This window comes from Bactrocera dorsalis, chromosome 6 (assembly GCF_023373825.1).
Source record: "Bactrocera dorsalis isolate Fly_Bdor chromosome 6, ASM2337382v1, whole genome shotgun sequence".
In the NCBI taxonomy this organism is placed as follows: domain Eukaryota; kingdom Metazoa; phylum Arthropoda; class Insecta; order Diptera; family Tephritidae; genus Bactrocera; species Bactrocera dorsalis.
In genome coordinates this window covers 10,442,232-10,460,325 of record NC_064308.1, presented here as the reverse complement: position 1 = coordinate 10,460,325, position 18,094 = coordinate 10,442,232, and the positions used below count along the sequence as shown (strand labels likewise).

Sequence of the window (18,094 nt, the reverse complement as noted above, 5' to 3'; positions counted from 1 at the left end):
AAATAAAACTAAAATATCTTATGGAGGAAGCAATTGTGAAGAATATATGTATATTGTTTAAATCCACCCCTTCTGCCCGGTAAAACTGGTCCATCCTAATGAAACAGCGCAATTCACCACAGGATGCCACTACAATATAACACACCACACTCGCACCAACTCAACCAACAAAAGCAATGGACAACGGGGAAGCTGATTCAATTGGTTCTTTACAATTCGATCATAAACTTGCGCATATACACTACGCCTCGTCAACATCTCACGATTCGTCTCTCACAATTCGACTACGTTCTCAACTAAGCCGCGTCAACGCACCATATACATAATTGGATCTTCGCCAGCTTTCGTCTCAACCCGGTTAATTTTAAGAATCATTTGTTTAAAAATAAATTATTCTTTAATAAACTACTCTTTATACTACACACTTAAGTGATGCGGCGTTTTTATTTCAAATGTGCGTGATAACCATATAGACAAGTTAATGATTCCCAAAGTACAAATAGAGATATGTACATATGTATGTATCTATCTGTTAAAAAATTAAATATGGTCCTTCGAGCCTCAACGACAGGCACTATAAACTTACAGCCACAAGACAAACCACAAAATATAAGAAAAACAAACCAGTGCAGTGAAGTGCAGTAATATATGTACATATGTATATGCATAATAGTGTGGAGACCAACGAAAAGCAAAAAGTAAAAGCAAAAAGCCCGAACAACAAAGTGCAGTGACCCAAACAGTACAAAAAAAAACAAACTTACATATATCAGGGAGGTGACAAAACTGTGAACAAAAACAAAGTGGATTTGAAATATTAACAAAACTGCAAAGAGCGGGCGCAAATCAACAAACAGTTTACGCAAAGAAAACAGCAACGAACAAACACGCGAAATCTTAAAACAAAACACAAATAAGAAACAAAATTAAATTGCATTTAAAAGACTAAGCTGCAGAGCAGCTTAAGAAAACAAAAACACGGTGCAGTGACAAAACATAAGACACAAAACAAAAAATCAAGTGTGGTGATTCGGCAGAAATATATGCATATTTGCAATAACAAAAACTGCGTGATGAAATATAAACTTATAGATATGAAATATACAAAACTTTACAAATACAAAAAAACATTAAACCGAGCACGAAAAGCAATAAACAAACGGGCGCGAATTAAAAAAAAAAACAACAAAAAAATTCAAATAACAAACATAACAGGTCCAACCATCTGGATGAAGCGGAGGAACAAAATTGGCGGGAAAACATACATACGTACATTACAGGCGCCCTTTACATACAAAAGGAATACCAAGTGAGCGTATCAAGTCCTTTAATATACATATAATAAACACATGAATACATAAATACAAATACCTATCTATTCTGCAATACCTCTTGTTCTTGGGCAAACAAACACAAGCAGGATTGCATACAAAAAGCGAATTGATCTCTCTAACGAGCTCTCAATTGCTTAAGAACAAAAACATATGTAATTATAAACACCTACAAACAAATACTAGTGTAAAAAGCGTATTGATCTCTTCAACGAGCTCTCAATCGCACAAAACATAAGTACCTACAAAAACAAGTACATACAAGCCAAGTGTTAGGGTGTGCCTATATACTGACATATATTATTAAAAAAAAATTAAAAAAATACAAAATGGTTAATGACGACACAAATCAAAACACACCTGGAGCTACGCGCTCAAAACAGGTTGTAAAATTTATTTCACAAAGTGACAGTTTATTGCGATACTGCACTAGATTTGCCTCTTCGCCGATTCATGAAAACTCTGAATCGTTATTAGAAATCAAAATTCAAAATCCTGAAAATTTTTGGACTCGCCTCCAAGCGGCTCATGACGCCATACTAGAATCTGACGATTCAGACTTGCCACATAATTTTAAATCATCGGCTTGCGCAATATACGAAAACTGCTTAGACCAGTACGAAGAAACAAAAGCTATGATCTCCGATCAACTAAAGCTAATAACAGCAATTGCACCTACTCCCCACAGTAGAGTGGAGCTGCCACAAACAGACAGTCAAAAGGCAAGTTCAGGCATCCAACTCGAGTTGCCCGCATTTGACACAGAAACCTTTTACGGAGGTTATGAAGAATGGCCGTCCTTCCGGGACATGTTTACGGCCGTGTACATAAACCATCCTCAATTGTCACAAGCGCAAAAATTGTATCACCTCAGATACAAAACTAAAGGTCAAGCAGGGATAACAGTAAAACAGTTCGCTCTTAATGACGATAATTTCAATTTGGCTTGGGAAGCTCTAAAAGCTAGATATGAAAACGAAAGAATATTAGTCGATAAGCAAGTAACGACACTACTAAACTTGCCTAAAATCAAGAAAGAAACAAGTGAAGAATTTGTAACACTACAATCCACTGTTTCTAATTGTTTGTCGATTCTGTCGACACAAAATATTTCCACAGACAGCTGGGACCCAATTCTGGCAAACATTTGCACCGCCGCATTACCAGAAAAGTCGTTACTTCTATGGGAGCAAACGCTCTCATCACGAAAAAAGAAGATTTTCTCACCACCCAATATGAAATTGCGGAAAGGTTAAAAGAAAAAATAATCAAGAAAAAGAACATTAAACACGCCCAAAAAAAAACTTAAATAGACCCCAAGCTAGAAGCAAAAACAAATCAAACATAATTTTTAACAAAACACAAACGTTCACATCCGAAAAAAGAAAACATACGTCATGCGAACTATGGACAAGAGGGCATAAGCTTAAAACTTGCGAGAAGTTTAAAAAATTAAACATTAACGAAAGGAACAACTTTGTCAGATCAAAAAGACTCTGTACAAACTGCTTGTCCAATACACATTATCTTAAAAATTGCAAAAGCAAATTCAACTGCGCATTCGCCACAAAAAGGCATCATTGCCACAAAAGGCATCATTCTATGTTTCACTTAAATAACTATCCCATCTCACCTCAAAGGAGCGCGTATACAAAAAGAACCACGGGTTTAATTACAAAAGCAAGTCCCGAAAACCAAAACTAAAAACTGCCAAAAAACACCATGTTGCTCGAAGGCACAAAAAGTTCAAACACTGCACAGCGAAACGCAAAGTGGACTAGTTACCGAACTAGTTACAACCATACCAACTCAAGTTGAGTACAATGCAAATAAATACCTTAATTCACAATTAAGGAAATTTCAAACTCTAGAAGATCAGTATTGTGAAGACTTCTCTAAAGCTACAACTACTCCATAAAATAATGGCCGGTACGTCGTACGACTACCACTAGAGCCACAATATTCCAATCCCTTACATATTGGTAGAAAAAACAAAGTAAGATTTCGGTCTAACAATATTAAGAACTCAAATATACATATGTAACTTTTCGACCCCGCAGGATGGCTTTCGCCAATAATGGAAAAAACACAATCCTGTATCAATCCTTGAGCGGTGGCTACTAAAAACCAAATTGGTGCATATGCACTTAAACACAATATATAACAAAATTGTTTCAAAAGGATAGGAAAAAAAGCAGAGGTCGCTCTTATCGTCCCTATATAAACGCTGCACTTAAGGTTTTGAATGGGAATCTGTTGAACAACTTGAAAATCCCACTTAAAAAATTATAATTCTAAATGAAGCCGTTCGCAATTACCGGCTACTCGCTCGCAAGATCCCTCTAATTTCATAGTCCTAAATGTAGGGCTAAGGAGTACCCATTCTGGCCACATCTAAGCCAGGCATGGAGTTCTTCTTCTTCTTTACTGGCGTAGACACCGCTTACGCGATTATAGCCGAGTCAACAACAGCGCGCCAGTCATTTCTTCTCTTCGCTACGTGGCGCCAATTGGATATTCCAAGCGAATCCAGGTCCTTCTCCACTTGGTCCTTCCAACGGAGTGGAGGTCTTCCTCTTTCTCTGCTTCCCGCGGCGGGTACTGCGTCGAATACTTTCAGAGCTGGAGTGTTTTCATCCATCCGGACAACATGACCTATCTCGTACCTCGTACAGCTCATCGTTCCATCGAATGCGATATTCGCCGTGGCCAACGCCTGTGCACCATATAGCAGAACGGGAATTATGAGCGACTTTTAGAGTTTGGCTTTTGCTCGTCGAGAGAGGACTTTACTTTTGCCTACTCAGTCCGAAGTAGCACCGGTTGGCAAGAGTAATCCTGCGTTGGATTTCCAGGCTGACATTGTTGGTGGTGTTAATGCTGGTTCCTATATAGACGAAATTATCTACAACTTCAAAGTTATGACTGTCAACAGTGACGTGGGAGCCAAGTCGCGAGTGCGACGACTGTTTGTTTGATGACAGGAGATATTTCATCTTGCCCTCGTTCACTGCCAGACCCATTTGCGTTGCTTCCTTGTTCAGTCTGGAGAAAGCAGAACTAACAGCGCGGGTGTTGAGACCGATGATATCAATATCATCGGCATACGCCAGCAGCTGTACACTCTTATAAAAGATTGTACCTGCTCGATTAAGTTCTGCAGCTCGAATAATTTTCTCCAGCAGCAGATTGAAAAAGTCGCACGATATGGAGTCGCCTTGTCTGAAACCTCGTTCGGTATCGAACGGCTTGGAGAGGTCCTTCCCGATCCTGACGGAGCTTTTCGTGTTGCTCAACGCCAGTTTACACAGCCGTATTAGATTTTCGGGGATACCAAATTTAGACATCGCGGCATAAAGGCAGCTCCTTTTCGTGCTGTCGAAAGCAGCTTTGAAATCGACGAATAGGTGGTGAGTGTCGATTCTCCTTTCACGGGTCTTTTCCAAGATTTGGCGCATGGTGAATATCTGGTCGGTTGTTGATTTACCATGTCTGAAGCCACACTTATAAGGTCCAATCAGTTTGTTGACGGTGGGCTTTAATCTTTCACACAATACGCTCGATAGAACCTTATACTTCTCCTCCTGGAGGAGCCTTATTCCGCGGTAGTTGGCGCAGATTGTGGGGTCTCCGTGTTTGCGGATTGGGCAGAGCACACTTAAATTCCAATCGTTGGGTATGCTTTCGTCCGACCATATTTTGCAAAGAAGCTGATGCATGCTCTTATCAGTTCTTCGCCGCCGTGTTTGAATAACTCGGCCGACAATCCATCGGCCCCGCCGCTTTGTTGTTCTTCAGGCGAGTAATTGCTATTCGAACTTCTTCATGGTCAGGCAATGGAACGTCTGCTCCATCGTCATCGATTGGGGAATCGGGTTCACCTTTTCATGGTGCTATGTGTTCACTGCCATTCAGCAGGCTGGAGAAGTGTTCCCTCCATAATCTAAGTATGCTCTGGGCATCGGTGGCTAGATCACCTTTGGGGGTTCTACAGGAGTATGCTCCGGTCTTGAAACCTTCTGTAAGCCGCCGCATCTTTCCGTAGAATTTTCGAGCATTACGCCTGTCGGCCAGCTTATCAAGCTCTTCGTACTCACGCATTTCGGCCTCTTTCTTTTTCTGTCTACAAATGCATCTCGCTTCCCTCTTCAACTCTCGGTATCTATCCCATCCCGCACGTGTTGTGGTCGATCGTAACGTTGCAAGGTAGGCAGCCTGTTTTCTCTCCGCTGCGACACGGCACTCCTCGTCGTACCAGCTGTTCTTTTGCACTTTCCGAAAACCAATGGTTTCGGTTGCAGCTGTACGTAAGGGGTTTGAAATGCCGTCCCACAGTTCCCTTATACCGAGCTGTTGACGAGTGCTCTCAGAGAGCAGGAGTGCCAGCCGAGTAGAAAATCGTTCGGCTGTCTGTTGTGATTGCAGCTTCTCGACGTCGAACCTTCTTTGTGTTTGTTGACGTGCGTTTTTTGCTGCACAGAGGCGGGTGCGAATTTTGGCTGCAACAATATAGTGGTCCGAGTCGATGTTAGGACCTCGGAACGCACGCACATCTAAAACACTGGAGACGTGTCTTCCGTCTATCACAACATGATCGATCTGGTTGGTGGTTTTTCGATCCGGAGACAGCCAGGTAGCTTGATGTATCTTCTTATGCTGGAATCTAGTACTACAGATAACCATATTTCGGGCCCGGCGAAGTCGATCAGCCTCAACCCATTTGGGGATGTTTCCTCGTGGAGGCTGAATTTACCGACCGTAGTGCCAAAGATACCTTCTTTGCCCACCCTGGCGTTGAAGTCGCCAAGCACGATTTTGACATCGTGGCGGGGGCATCTCTCATAAGTGCGCTCCAAGCACTCATAAAAGTCATCTTTGGTCACATTGTCCTTATCTTCCGCCGGGGCGTGGGCGCAAATTAGCGATATGTTGAAGAACCTCGCTTTGATGCGGATTGTGGCTAGACGTTCATTCTCCGGAGTGAATGATAGTACTCGGCGACGGAGTCTCTCTCCCACCACGAATCCAACACCAAACTTGCGCTCCTTTATATGGCCACTGTAGTAAATGTCACAAGGACCTACTCGTCTCTGTCCTTGTCACGTCCATCGCATTTCTTGGACGGCGGTGATGTCAGCCTTTATTTTCACGAGGACATCAACCAGCTGGGTAGAGGCACCTTCCCAATTAAGGGGCCGGACATTCCAGGTGCATGCCCTCAAATCATAGTCCTTAATTCGTTTGCCATGGTCGTTATCAAAAGGGGGGTTACTCATCCGAGGCTTGTTGTTCCTTTTCATTGGTAAGATTTTTTACGTGGCGGGTCCCAAACCCAGCGCACAACCCTAAGTAGGGGATAGCTCGCCTTCAAACGGATGTTCTTAGGCTACCCAGGGGATACTTGGTCAAAGACCGGAAGTCGTGAGCTGCTTGAGTCATAGGCATGGAGTTATTATCCTTTATAAGCCGATAACATGGAAAAGGCAAATAATAAACAACCGGTATTCCGTACCGATAAAATAAAAAATTTTAAATTACTTTTTTACTATAATAATAAGTCGGATAAACCCGCAAAATATAGTTCCTTGCCATACGCAGGTAAAGGTAAATAAATACCAAATGCTATGTTTAAAACCAAAGGCATTTTCAGGATTTACTGCATGTATTCTGCGCCCTTGGCAACTCTGCAAGCAGTACCCCGAAATACATGCAACAACGTGTAATATTAGGCAAAATATTCACCTAGGGGGCCCAGGATGTTTAAATGAGTTAAGCATCCACCCTTTCTGCCCGTTAAAACTGGTCCATCCCAATGAAACAGCGCAATTCACCACAGGATGCCACTACAATATAACACACCACACTCGCACCAACTGAACCAACAAAAGCAATGGACAGCGGGGAAGCTGATTCAATTGGTTCTTTACAATTCGATCATAAACTTGCGAATATACCCTACGCCTCGTCACCATTTCACGAATCGTCTCTCACAATTCGACTACGTTCTCAACTAAGCCGCGTCAACGCACCATATACATAATTGGATCTTCGCCAGCTTTCGTCTCAACCCGGTTAATTTTAAGAATCTTTTGTTTAAAGTTAAATTATTCTTTAATAAACTACTCTTTATACTACACACTTAAGTGATGCGGCGTTTTTATTTCAAATGTACGTGATAACCATATAGACAAGTTAATGATTCCCCAAGTACAAATAGAGATACATATGTATCTATCTGTTACAAAATTAAATATATATAATATATACAATATTATTACTTTTTTGTATTTACCGTCAGAGGGTATTTACCACTAAAAAATCACCAGCCACTAAAAAGTTTTTTGCCCACTAGAGGGAAAGTAAAACCACTAGTTTTAGTAGTAAAACCACTGAGTTGGCATCACTGGGTGAACATATACTAGGGATGGCGATGCATTCCGAAAAAGATCGATTTTTAAATCGATTCGAATTGTGACCGGATGAATCGATTCACAAAAAAATGGAGATCTAAAATATCGATTTCCAAAAAATCGCTCTTCTTTCCAATTTTCTATTACAATATAAGTATTAATCAATTTTATTAAAAATAAGACGAATGTTATAATTAGCGATCTTTAATTAGTAAAGTCAGGGACTTCGATAATAACAATTATTTTTATTACCATATCAAAGTATCAGAACCGATAGAACGAAACATTTATTTTCAAAATTGACAAGTTTTAGGTTATAAAGCAAATAGATAATTTAGCTTGTAGTTCCCAATGCTTAATATTCAAACTTTTTAAAAACAACAGTCTGTTAAGTCTACTGGGATCCAAGCGGTTCCGTTCATCTCTTGCGATGTTTCCGGCAATTGAAAAAAGGCGCTCACAAGGAACAGATGATCCCACATATACATCATGGCTATTGAGTGAACGTGGTGCTAAATAGAGTTTTTTGTTCTTGCCAGTAAAGTATAGGTTCATACTTCAAGTGCACAACTGCTTGCGATAAATAATGTTTGAATTCTTCATTTAAGCCTTGACTTTCCTGTGCAAGTGCATTCTACATAGAAAGTTTCTTTTTTACAAGCAGCTCATGAAAATCCCAAATTCCTTTTTTCATATCATTATCTGTCCCTTCTATTACGTCGACTTCCTCAATATTATTTTGTGAAAGTTTTTACCGAGTATTATCTAAAATTGAAGTGTTGATTCTATTTATTGCTCGTGAACAAGCTACTTGGTCAGCAAAATGAATTTTTTTAAATCTTGGATCTAAAATGGTCGCAGTAGCCAACAAATAAACTTGCTCAACACTCCCAAATCTTTTCTTTAAGCCGTCCACAATTAAAATTCTAGTTTTAGCACCAATATCAGTTGAAGTTTTCATTTTATTATATTTTTCTGTCAGGCAAGATACTATTGGTATGATTTTACTGGCTTTAACATAATCTTCTCCCGAAATTTTTTTTGTTATTACTTCTAATGGTCTTAATATATTTATAAGATCTTTTATGAATTCTAACTGCTGTGCAGTTAGCATTGCTGGCGCTTTAGGATACTTGAGTAATATAGGCGCAATTATTTCGGATAATTCAACAAATCAGCTTTAACGATATTTGCGTCATTGTCCGTGATAAACGCTATTACTTTGTTATTTGTGATGCCCCATTTTTCTGTCATATTAATAATTACTTGTGCTAAGCAGTCAGCATTGTGGGGTTCTGTTAGAGCAGTTACACCAAAAATTATGCTCATTAATTTATTTTCATATATACATACAATGACCAGTTAAGCCTCAGTAGCTTTGGCTATTATGCGCGTCAGTCCAAACATCTGCATTTAAAGATAATGCTTCTACTTCTTGTATTTTTAATTTCAGTTGTGTCGAAAGAATGTCATATTTATCGTCACTCATATGAGTAATTGTTTTTCTGGCTGGAACTTTATAAAACGGTGCTGCTACTTTTATTAAATATTGAAATCCTTTTTTTTCACAGTATTGAGAGATTAACCATCCTTTGCTATCGTGAAGACTATTGCATTTGTTATTTGACCACGCTTAACACCGTTGTCTGAAAATTAATAAAAGTTACAATTTTCGATTCTGTATGCATCTGATTTTCATGAAAATTGATTGAAAAAAGATTTGTATCATGTCTTACCTCCAAATGATTTTATATTTGTTAACCAAGATGTCAATGTTTGCTGTTTTAAGACTGATAGAGAGGCAGCAGAAGAAGCCACGCTTTCAGTATCCGTATTATCAGCATTTTGCAAATCTGGAACTGGCAAGATATCTAAAATCATGTTATCAACAACCTAAAATAAAAAACCATAGTTATTTTGATTTATTGAACTTTGAGTCTTATTTTTTTCAAACTCAACAATTTGGAATTGTTCATTTTCTTCACCATTTCGTGCATTATCACATTTACTACCACCACCACTTTCACTTTCACTCTTCTTTTTGATACTTACAGTGTTAATTGTTGGATTAGTCTTAGTAAATGATTACGCAAGTTTGTTGTGTTTCCCTTAGTTTTTACTACCTGGTGACAATATTTGCATGTGCCTCCTAAGTCCTTTTTTATGAAATTATTCCATAGATCACTTTTACTCGACATGCTGAAAAATACATTAGTTTCTCATTAAACTTTATAAACAATGAAACTTAGTAACTAGTTATATACTAGCTTTGAGCGATATTAAAAATCCTATTAGCAAAAATTAGCATCAATTCTTATTCCCATTAGCATGAAATATTATCCCATCCCTCACCCGGCGGTCTTACCTAGCAGCACTTTTACTTACGAGAAAAAGCTATATTATGAATACGTAAGTTGATTAAAATAAAATTCGAGTAAAATCGGTAGTTTATGTAAATAAAAAATGATGGGAGCTCTATTATTTTTTATGTATACAAAACAAAAAATTTTTAGGTTATATAGATGAACGGACATGAAGCAATAGTAAAGTATGAACATTTCCAACAATTGGGAATTCCACATATTACTTATTAGTTATTTCAACGCTCATTACTAATTATTCATATGCACAAGTAAATTTAATTGACTTACATACATGGTTCGATTTATTAATCACAAATAACAGAACAAACTGAAAATTATAGCATCAAATAAAAATAAGGAGCGCTTTACTTACGTACTCTCAATTAGTTATTTTTCCGCAACAAACACTACATAAAAATCTGTATTTATTTCGTTGTTCACAGTATGTTTAATAAACAGTCACTTAGTCAAAAAACGAAGAAACAACAAACAAATTAAACGAATGATGTGATGACGCAATCACAGAACAGATAAAAAAGTCATAGATTATAAACGTAACTTCTTTCTATTGAAGAGAAGTGAGGCGAAGGAAACTAAACACACAGCCACCTCGTGAGTTTTTGAGTAATTAACCGGCAGCACTCTTGTAATACGGGCACATACAACTAATTGTATGGTTAATACAAAAACAAAAAAAATCTAATGTCGATTTTAAAGGGTGATGTATCGCTCCAATGAATCGATCCAGTACTACATATCGATTTAAAAAATAGATTTTTCGATTAATCGATCTCAGATCGCCATCTTTAACGTGTACGTATGAGCTGAAGGACATAAATAATAGGAATAAATTGAGTTATTTATAAGTTTGCCCAGAAAACTGGTAAAGATCGCAACGAAATTTTCCGAAATACAGCCTACTTAAAGTTTTATTAAAATGAACTGTATTACTTAACAAGTAAATGTTTATAAAAATTACGTGTCAATAGAAGAAAAATTGTATACAAATTTTGAGTTGGGAAAAATCAACTGCAACTATAATTTTCAGTAAAATGCCAAATCTTAAAGACCATTTGATCGATGCTGCTTGGCAGCCATTTGTCAGTTAAGTTCTGGTAAACTTAACCAAGTTTCCTTCTTCCGGTAAAGCACCTTTTTTTAACTAGAACTATCAGTTTCTGTTAACCTAATAGGAAAACTTTAAGGCTGTTTCGTTATTTTTTTCAATGAAATTTATTGGTATGAACATATTCAAAATTAAACCTCAAATACGATCCCCTGTATTCTTATACCAACAAAAAGTTTTCGCCTTTTTTGTAAATGAAATTTTCACTGTATTGAATAGTTTATTAAATGAATAGGTGTATAAAATGTATACCACAGCAACACGTGGCCGGATTCACTAGTATTTTTATATAAAATGGATCGCGGTAAAAATTATATGGAAAGTGAAAACCATTATTCAGTTAAGACTATCGGGGGAAATGTTTAGTATCGCGCTGGTTTAGTATTGTTTATGGAGAAAAACAGGTGGGGGCTACCCCCCCTCACGCTACCTTATTGGAAGGAGGAAGGATCGAACTTTTTAATAAACCCCCCTTCGACCCCCTAGAGCCGCTATAGACTCGTAGGGAGCCCTTTGAAAATGACCAAAAATCAGTGCTCATTTTTCCATACAAACTGAAACCAATGCAACCCAGCCAACATTTTTGTATGGACAAGATATCAAAATAAAGAAAACCAAAATGTGTAGTACTACTTTTTGCGTTGGCGGCCTTCGGCCGCGCTCTAAAAAATAACCCTGGTCAAGCGAATACCCGGGGTGACCGATGTACTTTCGTGTAGTACTCCTTTCTGCGTTGGCGGCATTCGGCCGCTCTCTAAAAAAATAACCCTGGTCGGTCCAACACCGGGGTGTATCAGATTTTTTTCGCATAGAACTCCTTTCTGCGTTGGCGGCCTTCGGCCGCGCTCTAAAAAAAATAACCCTGGTCGATCCAACACAGGGGTGTATCAGATTTTTTTCGCATAGAACTCCTTTTTGCGTGGGCGGCCTTCGGCCGCGCTTCAAAAAAAATAACCCTGGTCGGTCCAACACCGGCTACGCCATCCACAGTACTTTAGCGTTGAACACCTTTTCGCGTTCACTTCATACATTTATTGCTAACTGGGTTTAATTTATTCCTTTTGTTCGTGCTTTCTCGGAATTTGACAGTTCAAATTAAGCAGTCATTTTGGTTTTTCGCATTATTGAACTCAATGCAGAAAAATGTGTATTTTATTTAAAGATTTACAAAGAAATTAACAATCAAAAGTAATTTAAAACATTACTAGTGGTTTTTATAATTCATAAGTAATATACATATGTGCGTGAAAATGTATCCATAATTGGTTTAGTACAATGCACAATAGATGAAAATGTACTAGCATATATTGAGAAATTTGCAAAAAATAGCATTTTTTAAAGTGATTTTTTGGAAAAATTTGTGAACCGATTTTTATAAAATATGTTTTAAAATAAAGTTCGATAATTTAAGCATACATGCGTGTTTAAAATTTTCAATTTGGTTCTCTCGTTTAGGTACAGTGAGCCAAAATTAACCGGCGCGATACTAAACCCAACCCCTATCGGGTAAAACTAAAAGCGGAATCCATTTCTATCATCTGAAAATATTAAAAAATTACTAAATGCGTCGGTGACCAGTCACACAGTGAGAAACCGACTTCAGGAAGCTGGTTTAATTTGAAAAAGTGCAAGAAAAGCCCCGTTAGGCAAATAAAATATAAAATTGAGAATCGAAATTGCTCAAAGGCACATTATTTGTGGAAATGGACATAACGTCCTGTGATCGAATAAAACAAAAACTAATTTATTTGGATCTGATGACAAATTAGGTACGACGTTTGCGACTTTGATCCCAGAGATACATGAAAAACAATTAAATACGGAGTCGGATCAAGGATGTTGTGGGGATGTTTTTCGGCGGCTGAAATTGGGCCGATTGATTGGATACAAGACAAAATATGTTCAAAAGATTATTTCAACATCCTTAACACTCTAATGGTGCCCTATGCGGAGAAGTACATGCCACTAAAATAGGAGTTCACGCATGATAACGAACAAAAAGATGCTTCGAAACTGGTAAAACCGTGGTTTGAGCGCAATAAAGTTGACGTTATGGAATGGCTATCCCAGTCGCTGGATCTCAATCCTATAGAACACCTATGGGGAGTGGTGAAAACATATACTAACTTTGGCAGCTCCATGCCAATATCAGAAGGTGGTGAAAATGAAAGGAATATGAATAAAATATCAGATATGAAAGAAAGAAACTAGTTATATTTAAATAAAACAACATACAAAAAATTAGTTGATGTTTGTTCCTATTTTTGTTTTCAGGCTAAAATACAAAATGTATCCGTTGCTCTTTTTAAACTCAAATAAACCTTAAATAACTTCTCAAGTAATAATAAATTATCTAATTGATCAATAATACCTGAATTATTTTATTATATAAGGTTAATTCAAACATACTATTGTGAGCAAAGATATTAAGACCTTTTAATTTAAATTTCGCCCGAAAACCCATTCGCCGAATGTATTTTTTTTATGTTAGGATGACTGTCAGTGACATCTGTGCCAAATGTCACATAAAAATCATCATTGGTGTTTGGTATATGCTTATCTTTCTGAATTACACAAAGAGCATTGGCGATTTTTACGATGAGTACAATTAGTGCCATTAAGTTTTGTGTGCGGACTCAAGCGACCGCTCCGGGAAACTGTTTTGAGTCAATTGAAGACATTAAGCGTTAATCGCTACGCGCATCAAAGACTATTCCGGAAATTGACTTCAACAACCATTTCGAGGATTGTAAAAAACGTTGCCACAAATATGTATATTGGGGCAGCTAGCTTTGAGGGGACGACAAAAATTTTTAAATATAAATTTAGAACAAAGTTTTACTATTTTTTGCTCATAGAAGTGTAACTGAAAATTTTAAACACCTTTGTCCCTATTATTTTTGCCAACACAGTATATATATGTATATTTTTTATGAAAATAATAACATTTTCCTCCTTAATTAAACTCTAATTTTAGGCCTTTCGTATGGATATAAGTAGAAATGTTTGTGTACGTGACACTATAACTGCGTCCGCTCACATGTCGGAAAAATTTCAATCTGCGCCACCTAACAAAGTCAAATCGACTTGTTATGAAAATATCATTAAAAATGAAGAGAGAATGTATAATAGTTTGCCGAATATGTTTTTCCGTGACAACCAAATAGCAGCGGTACAGAAAGATGTTTTACAGCCACTTGATTTTATATTCATACCTTGGCGAATGGAAGCAAACACCTTTCAAAGGACAACAGTGCCTTTATCTAATGAATACTGTGAAGAATTGAAATCGTCAACGGAGGCATGCAAGAACTTTGAAAATCATCAAGGCGCTGCCGGCAGTAGCTCTTTTAATAACAAAAAGGCACTAAGCGAAAGTTGTGTAAGTGGTCGTTTGGAAATTCGAGTTATACCGCAAGGTATGTCTACTTTATGACTATTATAAACCATATTTGCAAAATTTTTAAGCGCAGTGCGTTTTATTTTACAAAATAAAAGAAATTTTTTCCGCTATGATCACTTCATAAGTGGTAGGTAGCCATCAACTCTTCTTTTTTGAAAGTGCTGTGGATGTTTTTTTATCAATATTTTAATCGAAACCTTAATAAAAAGCATGTACAGCAAAACAAAATTTTAATAAGAAAGTGTTAAGTTTGGGTGCAACTAAACAAACGGTATAGGTCAAACATGGTATGGGTATTAACCAAGTTCGCGAACAATTTCATTAACATTTACAACAATATCACATAGTATTTGCGAAAGCATGTCCATTTTATTTCACTAAAATATCAAACTTATTGACCTATATAAATGCCACTATATTAGGGTAAGGGGGAAGTTTGGACTGATAGCATTTATATTGAGTCTTAATCTGAAAAATGCTCTAGAATATCTCTTACGCTGTTTTATTAGGACAACTCAAACATCGTTCAATATACCCGGCCTGATAGAATATAAAAAATGGTTACGCATGCACGCAGCGAAAAAAAATGCGAAAGTGTTTTTAACAAATGCATTGCAAACGGTATTGGGTATTGTCCGAATTCCTATATAGCGAGCATACGGCAATGCAGGTAACTTTTTAGACATTTTGCTTAACTATACATTTCATTAATTTTTTTTCTTCTTTTAACTATAACAAAATCATATTTAAGCAAAGCAGCTTTCTTTGTCACAAAAAATCATTACTATATCTTTTCTGATCAAAAAAGTCTATTCGAAAAATATCACCTCAAATCCATTTTAACGAAAACTCAGTGCGAAGTTTTTTGGTAAAAATATCGTAAAGAGAGGAAAAAAACTTCAGGAAAAAAATGCACTATCTAAAAAAATACCCTGCTAACTTCACAACACGTATAAAATACTTATTTAAAAACGCAGCAAAGATTAAAGCAGAGTTGCAGAAACCATTTAGTAATGATTTTTTAACTCGAACAGTTCAAAATCAGCTTAATCCTTGTGTTGCCACCCGGGTACCCACTGGAGTGTATTTTGTTGGATAATATTTTTTCTAAAAAAGATAGGCAAAAATCCTCTTGGATCCCCATGGTTTAACCGATTATCTAGCGAATTGTCCATTATACATAGTTTAAATTTTTTCTAACTTCAGAAATGTTACATTTGAAAATAAAAACATGTCTCAGCCACCCGGGTACCCGTGTACCCCGAGAGAAGTTCGGCGCAGTTCGTATAATACATTATGATTATAATTTTATTTTATATCTAAAATGAGTAAATAAGTATCTATAACATAATTACAACAAATCATGTTCATTTTTAATTATTTATTGATAAAAAATGGTGTATATAATAATAATAATAATTTTATTTTGCGACATGAAGTTACAAAAATATTAATGAATTTTTTGCTTTCTGCACAGTGAAATATAAGTAATAATTTAAACAAGGAAATTTGAATAACTAAATTTTAAGAATTAATTAAAAATTTAAGAAAAATGAAAAATTACTCATTGCAATGTAAACATTTAGAAATGTTCACCGAAAGCTGATCGCATACGGGCTTATCGCACTCAACGCAGGATTTCAGTGTCTTTCGGCGTTTTCGAATAGGCTGCTCGTTATAAATGTAACAAGATTCATCAACAGCTCCCCTCCCAGTGGCGCCTCGACATTTGTCATTTCTGGGTACCACCTCTACTATTGGCCCTCCAAAGAAACTTTCGACTGGGATTTTGGTAGAGTGGTTTCGCATTATTTGCTGATTCGGGACACGCTCTTCGACCATCGGCATTGCTCATTCTTCTCACAATTGTCGAAGGAAAAGTCTTCGTCTGTTTGTTTTCTTGCAAAGCATGCTGTTATTCTCATAGTAGATGACATAAGCAGGTGCACCTGCAATGTCGAGGATGTTGAAAAAGAAAGCCAGCGGCCATCTACACGTTCGCTGTCGGGTGGAGTACTTCGTACACATTTGATCCATGGTGTCAACGCCAGCTTTTGTTTGATTATAAAACAAAATCATTTTTTGTGAGCTGCATCAGAAATTTCATAATCATAGTGCATCGTACTAATAAGTATTACAGCTTTGTTTTTCTTTTTATTTTATTTTATTTTATTCATATTTTTCGCATTAAATTTTCGATAAAATTAAAAACCCATCGTGGTAAATAAATCGTGTATTTATTTTATTTACATTACCTCAAAAACTGTGCTTTCGGTAACTCCTCCATATGCACACAAGCTAACGAACTATCCACACTGACTGGAGTGACTCCAGTGAGTCAACGACGGAAACTTAACTATACCGCTTATATTCGTTTCACGGAATTCTGGAACGTTCCTGAGGTCCAAAGTAATTAAGAGAGCGACCTGTTTCCCCATCACTCGAATTCCACGCAACTGGCCTTCGCAAAAACGAGAAATTTACGTTAGAGCAGCGCGCGTTTTATTCTTGATTTAGGACTATGAAAGTGTGTACATAATTTATATCATACATTCAAGTAGAAATACCTTTCTCAGATGTCAATAAAGAGATCCTGATAGAATGCACTCAATTATTTTTACGTATAACGCACTTATACGCACGAATTTGCGTACGGGTACCCGGGTACCCTGGGCGGCAGACAGTGTTATTTTTTTGGGTAGCAACACAAGGGTTAAGAAGATGGGATTGCTAAGAAGAAAACCACACGTGAAAACAGAAAAGCGGTTAAGTTGTGTTACAAATAAACTGAACTGGTCGCAAATCAATTGAAACTGTAATTTTTTTCTCACGATCGAAGTTTAATCTTAATGGACCTGATGGTTACCAAGCAGTTCGACGCAGGCGTGGTGAAATATTAACAGTTTTGCATTCTTCATACTATGAAACATTTCAGTACATATCGGAATCAGTTTTAATATTAGAGGGCTCAGTGAACCAACTGAAAATGATCCAAACCCTATTTTGTAGGATAATTCTGCACCTTGTTATCGCACTCGCTCAGTAAGTTAGACAATGAAAATTTTTCACTCCCGTAATTTTTTTAAGTTAATTCGTTTATTTTGACATTTGAGGTTTGAAAATTTAAGGTCAATTTTGTATTACTTTATTGAATTGGCCATTAAGCGTTCATATCTAAATCCAATAGAGAACGTAACTAAAATGCTAAAAGAAAACCCCAAAACAATGTCTAATTTGACAAACAATAAAAGAAGTGTGATTCAATGCACTAAAGGCCGAATATTTAAGTGCCTTATACGAATTTTTCCAAAAAAGAGTTAAAAGTGTAAACGGTAAAGATAAGGTTTCGCCACAAATTAAAAAAGAGATCTAAGGCGAATTTTTTGTTACAAAATTTGGGAAATATGTGCATTTATTATTTTTAAACAAAATATTGAAGTAATATAATATTATATAAAAAT

General features: G+C 36.9%; 1 protein-coding gene across 15 annotated transcripts in view; it reads left to right on the top strand.

Moving 5' to 3' along the window:
- LOC105222874 (tau-tubulin kinase homolog Asator) overlaps nt 1–18,094 on the top strand; it is a 763,131-nt gene that overhangs the window by 674,572 nt on the left and 70,465 nt on the right. For all 15 annotated transcript variants that reach the window (XR_007423119.1, XM_049459556.1, XM_049459549.1 and 12 more), the window contains one exon: nt 14,208–14,649. Coding sequence is in view for 14 of the 15 variants with exons in the window: in XM_049459556.1 (XP_049315513.1) it covers nt 14,208–14,649 (442 nt within the window). In the remaining variant the exon portion in view is untranslated. The remainder of the gene's footprint in view (nt 1–14,207; nt 14,650–18,094) is intronic.